Source organism: Manacus vitellinus, unplaced genomic scaffold (genome assembly GCF_001715985.3).
Source record: "Manacus vitellinus isolate BGI_N305 unplaced genomic scaffold, ASM171598v3 scaffold_49_pilon, whole genome shotgun sequence".
NCBI classification, from domain to species: domain Eukaryota; kingdom Metazoa; phylum Chordata; class Aves; order Passeriformes; family Pipridae; genus Manacus; species Manacus vitellinus.
In genome coordinates, this window is record NW_021940603.1 from 172,499 (window position 1) to 181,631 (window position 9,133).

Consider the following 9,133-nt stretch of genomic DNA (forward strand, 5'->3'; position numbering starts at 1 on the left):
TTCCTTACATTTTGTCTAAATACTGATTGATTTTTCAGATTTCGAGCTAATTAAGTCTTCCAGTATTGTTAGACCTGGTTTTTTCCCCTGAAAAAATTTGCTTTCCATCAACCATAAATTACTGGGTTGATGATGAAATCCATCTGCCAACACTAAACACCACTCAGGCCCTTGAAGTACCAGCTACAACCATTGCACAGGGAAATTACTGCTGTAGGTTAGAGGTTCTCAAATCAGCTGGGCCTCCCAAAATTCTCTCCAGAGTACTGAGGGATTTCCTGCAGCATTATGGAAGCTGAGGGAGATCTGTGAGAACTTGAGAAAAACAGATGTACTTCCAGAAGAATCGGTGAGTGTCAAAGCAGCTTCTGTGTTTAAAACTTGGAGAGGAGGAAGCCAAGTGCCAGAGATCCATCAGCCAAACATCAGCTCAGGAAAAAATAATGAGACAGGCTCTTTGCAAGGGCCTGAGTGAGAGGCACCAGCCAGGAGGAATTTGTCAAGCAGGAATCCTGTCAAATTAAGCTGTCATTAATTACATGGTAGCAGAGCTTGTGGAGATCAGAGGAATAGTAGATGTAATGCAGCCTGATTTAATATTGTCCCTGACACTGTCTCCTGTGATGTTCTCACCAGCAACTCAGGGAAATGTGGTGAAAATGGCAGTGCCAGGAGGAGGCAGAACTGGCTGGAAAACCACTGAGAGTTCATTCTTGTCCTGGGGGTCGGAGCAGCAGTGCTGGGCAGGCAGGAGGTGGAACATTCCGAGGACAGGCTGGTCTGATGGGTGATGGGGGTTTGGAGAACAGCAGGAGGGTGCAGGACTTGCCTGATGAGCTGATGGGACCAGGAGAGATGCTGTTCAGGGAAGGGGGGTGCAGGACTCTCTCTGAGGTATTGTCCACACAAATACAAGGTGGGGACACTTGGCAAACAGCAGTTGGACAGAGGAAATCCTGGGAACTGACGGGGACTCTGTTATGTCTCAGTGAAAAAGTCCCTGCACTGGCCACTCCCAGGTGGAAGAGGTGAAGAACACAGGTCTTTCCCAATGAAAGTGTTTGTGAGCTCACAGGTTTCACCCACTGCTCCCTCCTGCAGCTGTTCAATGAGCTGGTCCAGGAGCAGGGGCCCAACCTGGACAGGACCTCTGCCCACGTGAGCGGCATCAAGGAGCTGGCGCGGCGCTTCGCCCTCACCTTCGGCCTGGATCAGATCAAGACAAGGGAGGCGGTGGCCACACTGCACAAGTGAGTGGTGGTAAATAAACCAGATTTTTATACTACCTGAGGTTAAAGCTTTTGTTCAGTGTGCCCTTTGTAAAGGTATGTGATCGCAACAGGCCCTGCAATAATGGCGTGTGTGTTTTCTGGTTTGTGTAGGAAAATGATGGGGGGTGTGCATGGATGTGTGTGAAAAGGAAGGAAAACCAGCTGCTACCTAATTATTGGTTGGAATTGATTGGATTGGCCATGTTTGTTTAGTTCAGGTAAAGCCACTGGTGTTCTGCACACTCGTGTGGGTTGTGTCTAACAACTGGGGATGGCTCTTGGTCCCACACCACTGGGGATCCCAGAGGCACTGCAAAAAGAATTCCAAAAATATTTTGGAAATCTTTTAAAGGAGATTGAAGCTTTTTATGTAACTGCTGCATAGGAGAGTATAGAAAGGTGCTGCTAAATTCAAATTACGACTGGGCAACTTTTTATTTTGTTACAAATGTCTTCATCGAGTGCTTAGTTTGGGGCAGGATGTATGAATGTTAATGTCTGAACATGTTAATGTTTCTTTACTGTAGGGATGGCATAGAGTTTGCCTTCAAATACCAGAACCAGAAAGGACAGGACTATCCCCCTCCAAACCTCGCTTTCCTCGAAGTGCTCAGTGAATTCTCCTCCAAACTCCTGCGACAGGACAAAAAGACTGTGTAAGTAGTCTCTGTGTTCCTCTCTGGCTTCTCTGGGCTCTGCCATCCCTGGGGGTGTGTTCCAACAACCTACCAGGGGCTGTAGAAAGTCCCAGGAAGACATTTCACATACACACTTACTCATCACTTTGTACTTCAAGGCAATAAAAATAAATGGGAAAAGGAAAATCAGGTCCACTGATGAGGTGAGTTTGAGACCTCCCAAAACAATGTTCTTTAAAATTTCCCATGGGGCACTGAAAATAAAAAACAGTCTTTTTTTCAGGCTAGAAGAAAAAAATTAAATGTTACTAGTGCAGGGAAATTACAGTCTGTAACCATCCATTTCTGCTGGATATTTACAGAAAGTCTAAACAGGTATTTGTTGTTTATTTTAATATATTGGAAGAGGTGTCCAGTTAAACATCAGCCAAGCACTGTGTGCCCAGTGTAGAACTGAATTAATTGAATAACTTCATGACAATTTAAAAACTGCAATTGCCAGATCTGCTGATTTATGGTCATAGGTGTCTTTCCAGTCAGTTTTGTGACCACGAGTGTAAGTCATAAATATCAACTATAAATACCTCAGCTGACTCTTTCTGTCAAGCCTTGCTGTAGTTTCTCTGGGAAGATATTTGTTTTAAAGGACTTTGCTGTTAGGGTTAAGAATTATGAGTGTTATGGTTTGATATGTTATCTGTGTGATAAGAAATACATCCTGGGTAACTTTGTATAATTTTTATTGTACACACACTTGAACCCATTGAACTTTTCCTTTGTGTCAATAATTTGTCAGTTCAGCAAACACTGGGATGATCCAGCTGGTAAACTTGGCACTCTGTGGAGCTGCTCTTCACTGGTACATCTTGGAATCTTGTCAGCCTCTGTCCTGTTCTTCAGGACAGGACTTAAGGATAACAGGATTTTATGGCTGTAGATTCTCCTCCCTGTTGGTCTAAGTGCCATTGGGCTTTCTCCTGTTTAATTAGTGTCCTTTCTGTGCACTCCTCCCTCCCCCCAGGTTTCTGCAGTGTCTGACCTGTGCACTTCCATCATTCTGTACCTGACAGTCTAATTTAACCTGATCCTGTGCATGAAATTTGGTTCTTTAGAACACTTTGTTCCTCCACGTTCACTGTTGCCATTTAAATTGCTTCTCCAAGGTTCTCCTGCTCACTGGTGCCCACACACACAGCCACTGGCTGCTCCTGCAGGACTGGGGTGGAGCCCATTTCTCCTGGTTTTGTCTGCCTTTGCTGTAGTCATCTGTTTCTGAGCTGTTGACCTCAGCTGAGTCAAATGATCAGGGAAAAGAAATAGGTCCCCTAGAGCATGATTGACCTGCTCTGTGCTACATTGCTGCTTTAGGGTGAGCTCAGAGGTGCCCTGGGTGCCCCTGGCTGGGGTGACCATGAGCACAGTCACTATAGCTGCCTGTATGGACAGATTTCCTTGGAGGTGCCTCCCTCCTGCCCTGACGGGCCTGTCCAGGGTGCTCCTCTGACAGGAGACTCAGCTGGACTGGAATGTTGATCTGCCCTTCTCTGCAGCTCCTCCATGCACAGGGACCTCTCCCCCTCCCCAGGGGCTGCCTGGGAAGGTCTGTGACCCCCGTGTGGGGGATCCCTCTCCTCCTCCCTGCCCAGGGACCCTCCCCAGCTCTCCCTTGGGAGCCACATGGGCTCAGGAATGACCCTCACAGTCCCACAAGCATGTGGCTGCCTGTGCCAGCAGTTCTCCAGCTTGGAATGGGACTGAAGAGTTCATTTCCTGCCTCCAAACCCAACTTACCTGCCCAGCACACCTGGAATGGGACTGAAGAGTTCATTTCCTGCCTCCAAACCCAACTTACCTGCCCAGCACACCTGGAATGGGACTGAAGAGTTCATTTCCTGCCTTCAAACCCAAATTACCTGCACGTGTCACCTGCCCTGGGCCAGAACAGCCTTCCTGGCAGTCCAGCACAGTCCTCTTCCACAGGGCTCCTCCTCCCTCCTGCTTTGCTGCTGGGTTTTTATCTGGGGGAAGAAAGAGAAATATTTCCAGTTTGGGAATGAAGCAGCAACATTGGTTTCATTTAGTTTTCCTGTCATGTTTATTTATTTGGCTTCTTGTTTTCTGAGTGACCTCCAGAATTTGGGAGAGCCATTTAGGGGTCTGTTCACATCTGTGGATTTCATATAAAACTGTACACTTAAAGTGCCAGACTCATACAGCTGGGGAAAAAAATGTATACTAATGCTTTATACTAAATGTTTGTATTTATATATTTATATAATAGCCAGCTATTTACTGATGTTTTATACTAAAATCCACATGGCAAATACAGAGAGGGAAATCCTGAGGAATTAGTTTAGGACAGAAGAGAGGTGATTGTCCTTGGAGGCATTTATTTCCATTTATTTCTCTCAGAGACTGTTGGCTTAGACCAGACACTTGACTGATGGGTGTCAGATGAGGTGGAGCCTCAGTATTGGTGTTCTTACTCCTGGAAATTCAGAGTTTCTCTCTTTGTTGAAGCTGGTAAGAACTGCCAGTGTGAAGCTCCTCCAAAATGCTGAGCACAAGGTGTCTCAGGTTTGGCATCTGGGCAGTAAAGGACCCCAAGTGGTGTCATTTTCCTCCCTCACAGTTTGGCCCTGACCACGCACTCGAGTTCTGTAAATAGAAATGGAGGCAGAAAAACTTCTTGCTTTCCAAGACACTTCTTCAGGTAGATTCTCTACAATCATGAAGCACTCGAGTTCTACTGTTTGGTTCTGTAAAGACAATAAACCAAGAAATTCCTATTAGTGCCAGGTTTGGGGGTCACTCAGTGAACACATGAAAGGGGAAGGAAGAAGTGTTCACAATACTGAATAAAACAATAAACAGGAACCTGCTGTTTCTTGAGCAAAGTCATCCATTCACTGAATCAGAACAGAATCCCATAAAAACTGGGTGTGACTGTTGCCCAGGCATGTCCAGTGTGGCTCCTTGTCCTCTTCTGAACAGGACTGTGGAACAACTCCAAGCTGCCATGAGCTACCAGAGGAAAATCTTGCATTTCCTGTGGAATGTGTGGGGGTGACTCCACTGCTGCCAACGTGGCAGGGTGGTTTTTGGAGGCAGTGGTGACTGAAGGGTGCAGGAAGTGATGCTGCAGTTACCCGAGTAGTTCCCTTACCAATCCTGAATGTTTGCCTCTGCAACCTGAAACTCATTAGAGTCACTTCTATGTACCTTTGCATGTTCATTTTAGGGATCACTTCCAATACCATAATTAAATAACCCCTGGACAAAGAAAACAACTTGTGTGCCCCCCAGCCCAGGGGGGGAGTTTGGTTCCTGCCTGCAGTTAACACGTGTGCACTGGACTTCTCCTGGCAATGGCCCAGATGTTCAGACATTCTATGGAAAAGTAACCACTCGTGTTGGAAGGGACCCTTTTCCTTACCCTGGGCTGCCAGAGGATGCCCTGCAGTGGTGGCTGCAGTGCTGGCATACTGGCAGTGCCCAGGTTATCCAGAGCTCCTTGTCTTGTGTTTGCAGTCACACCTACCTGGAGAAGTTCCTGACGGAGCAGATGATGGAGAGGAGGGAGGACGTGTGGCTGCCCCTGATCTCCTACAGGAACTCCCTGGTGACGGGCGGGGAGGACGACAGGATGTCAGTGAACAGCGGCAGCAGCAGCAGCAAAGCCTCCTCCGTGAGGAACAAGAAGGGCCGACCCCCCCTCCACAAAAAGAGAGTGGAAGGTTTGTCTGGGTGTCTCCACGTGTGTGTGTCACTCTGTGCCTGTGTCACAGCTCTGCTCCTCAGGAGCCCTGGGGCTTTGTTAGTTAATGCAGAAATACAGGATATTTTCTCTGTGGAGCAAAACCAAGGCATCTGTTCTGCAAGTTCTGTTGGGCTTGAACGTGTCCTTATGGGAAATACCCTGTTCTTGTTTGTCTGCCCCAGAATTGGCTGGTCAGAACTGCTGAAAGCTGTTCCTGACCTTGGAGAGGTGTGGAGTGACCTGCACTACTCCCTCCTCACTCCTGGACTGCTGGTGTTGTGCCTGTGCTCCCTCTGGGGCCGCTGTGCATTCACAGGGAGCTGCAGAAACCCCAGGCAGAAATTCTCCTGTAGGTCTCTGGTTTTGCAGGACCACTGGAGAACAGTAAAAAGACACCATTTTTGTTAGTATGTGTTGATATGTGTTAATATGTGTTGCTATCCAGTGTCTGTGTTTACTCTTTCTGAGACTTCAGGCATGTCCATCAGGAATTTGGCTGGGACAGCAGATTTCTTACAAGGCTGCATCTGTTCCTGGTCAACCTGTGTGACCTGTGTGCACTTTTGTGAATATTAATTTACTGTTCCACTACAGAGTAGGTGTAAGTGGGATCTTTAAACTTCAGGGGGTTTTCAGGGTCAGTGTCTATGATAGTAACTCCTTAGAGAGGAATCTAAAGCCAGTTTGCCTGAATATACAGCAATTTCCCAAAATACCCCTCTGTGTGTGTACAAGTGTGCCCCTCTGCACTTGTCCAGCCAGGTCCCTTCTCCCCTGCAGCCTCTGTTCAGTCCTGCACCGGCTCCTATTCCTCACAGCCAGCCTGGAGTGTAGGGAAACACTGGTCCCTTCCCTCAGACACTGCTTTCCTTCCTTCAGAATGCCAGGATTTTCACAGAATTCAACTGCTGAGGTTTCTTTCTTTCCTCTTGATACCATTTTCATTCTATTTTATTGTATTTTGCCAGTATCCTTTTTTTTTTTCCCCCAGGAAGTGCAGTAGCACCTTTGCTTCCCTATAAGGCAAATCTCAGCCTTCTGACATAGTTTTTAGGCATTATTTACCTCTTTTGTGCTCTTTGTGCCCCCTCTCCTCAGTGATCAATAGAAGGGACAATTGATTTCCAACACTTTGCATTTGAGTAGCTCCCTTATTTTTTTCTCTTTCTCTTTAAAGGATCTAAAATAAGGGCAAGGTCACTGCAGACACTATCCTGGCACCAGAGAACCATATCCAGTCCCCTCTGGTTCCTTTCTGCCCTAAATGCAGGACATTCAGGGTTCAGCAGGCTGGGCTTGAGGACACTCCCTGTTGCTCCTGAGAGCAAACATGCTCTGGGACATTTCTTCCCAGTGCCTTGAGGAAATCAATAGGATTTTTTTAAAAAAATCCCTAACATAAAAGAGATTCAAAGGTAAATTCAAGAACAAACAGGAAGCTTTATAGACAATCCTAAAGGGTAGTAAAAGGCATAAGAAGAATGAACAGATCCATGGAGATCCCCATGTCCTTTCTCACCACACATGTCCTGTCAGGAAATCCGTGATCTTGCCGTCTCTGTTCCCATCTCCCCTGTAACTTGCATTGCTGCAGCAACTTCCTTTTTTTCTCCATGTGTCTGGCTGCACTTGCCTGCTCTGTCCCACTCTCCTCAAGTCTCCCCCGTTCCCTCCTCTCTGCTTTGCTCCCTTCCCAATCCCAGCACATCTCAGCTGGACCTTCAGTGCCCTTGAAATTCTGATCCCTGTGCCCAGTGCCCCCTCTCTGCCCCACTCAGATGTTCTGACTGATGTCTCTAAGGGTCTGAGCCGACCACAGTTTGGGGTTTCACCTCATCTTGGTGTTTACCTTTCCCTTGGTTGCTGTACACATATGAGATTACCAGTTTTATGTTGAGATTGTAAACTCAGGGATTGGGAATTACCTTGGTTGGATGTGTGCAGAATGCCCAGCAATGGAGGCAGTGCTGCCAGACAGTTTTGTTTGCAATAACTTCTGTGTTTGTTCAGTGTTCCTATTTTAAATTGCTATTATTGCTGGGAATAGCTGGTAGTACTACTTAGAAGAGCAGAATATAAAATTAGAGCTGAAAAACTTCCCATTCCAAGCATTTCCCCTCAGTGCACACCTGTCTAATGCTGCCCTGCAGTTACCAGGAGTGCAGCAGTGATTTCAATGTTGTCTCCAGATGAGAGCCTGGAAGGCTCCTGGCTGAACAGGAACGAGAACATCCACACTCCAGGGGCACTGCAGGCACCACAGCTCACCTCCACTGTCCTGAGGGAGAACACCAGGCAAATGGGGGAGCAGATCCAGGAGCACGAGTCGGAGCAGGGATCTGAACAGGACTTTTTACACAAGTAAGTGCTGGAATTGCAGGATTGAATACAGGGAGCCAGGCAAAGGAGTCGCTTATGACTTACACAACAGTCTTAGCCCGTGGCCCCATGGATGCAGTTTTCTTTGCAAAACCACCTGAACATGCCTTGGCTATAGCTCAGCAAGACTTCCATTCTCTTCAGGTCCCAGGAAGACTATGTTGCAATGAAATAATAGTAGAAATTGCTCATGCTAATATTGTCTCATAGCATAACCCCACAGTTGTGGTTAATCCTCTGAATGTTTGTGTCCCTGGGCTGGATTGAAGTGTTTCTCTAGAAGACCTGTAAATGTTCTTTTCTCTCCCCCTACCTGCTGTCATTTGAGGTTCTCCTGCTGAACTCAGGGGTTAATCCTGGCCAGAGGAATGCTTGGGTCTCGGCTGTTTTCTCATGAAACACAGCCTGGTGTGGCTCTGGAAGGGCTGCACTGGCCTTGCTGCTGTTCCCTTGTGCTGGGCACAAATCCCCCCAGAGGGCTGGCTCTGCTGGGCTTAGGGGGCACTGATGGTGCAGCCTGGCAGGGTGAGGGACTGGCCCTCAAAGTGATGCTGTTCAGGGTCTGTGTGTAAAAACAATCTGGTTTTCATGTTGTGGAACGTTTTAAAACGTGTCCATTATTCATTTGGCTCTGTTCTTGCTCGTATTTTGCCTGATCTGAGACAGTGAAGTAGGATTTAATAATAAATTGTAGCAGTGCTCCCACTCCAGGTGCCTGTTCCCAACGAAGGACCAATGTCAGTGTTTCCCATACCTGGTTTTATTGCAACGATTAATGGATTTCTTTGTGCATGAACAGTGAGAGGAGCCAAGTTGTGGAAGGGAATCTGGAAGACATGTACAGTGATGAATGTGATTTAATTACCCTGCTCTGAAGCATGGCCATGGCCAGACACAGAACTTGGAGATAGATGCTGTCTATAAACAGCCAGCTCAGAAGTGTCTCTGTCCTGACGCTGTCCCATGTCAGTCCCCAGATGCAGATCTCGTGGCTGGGCCAGCAGAAGCTGGAGGATCTCAATCGGAAGGACAGGACAGGAATGAACTACATGAAAGGCAGGACTGGAGTAAGGCACGCAGTGTAA

General features: G+C 47.2%; 1 protein-coding gene across 2 annotated transcripts in view; it reads left to right on the forward strand.

The window, feature by feature from the left end:
• STAG1 (stromal antigen 1) overlaps positions 1-9,133 on the forward strand; it is a 155,873-nt gene extending 146,740 nt beyond the window's left edge. For both annotated transcript variants that reach the window (XM_029962663.1, XM_029962662.1), the window contains exons 27-31: positions 1,102-1,250; positions 1,799-1,927; positions 5,441-5,646; positions 7,859-8,030; positions 9,019-9,133. In XM_029962663.1, coding sequence (XP_029818523.1) covers positions 1,102-1,250; positions 1,799-1,927; positions 5,441-5,646; positions 7,859-8,030; positions 9,019-9,133 — 771 coding nt within the window. The remainder of the gene's footprint in view (positions 1-1,101; positions 1,251-1,798; positions 1,928-5,440; positions 5,647-7,858; positions 8,031-9,018) is intronic.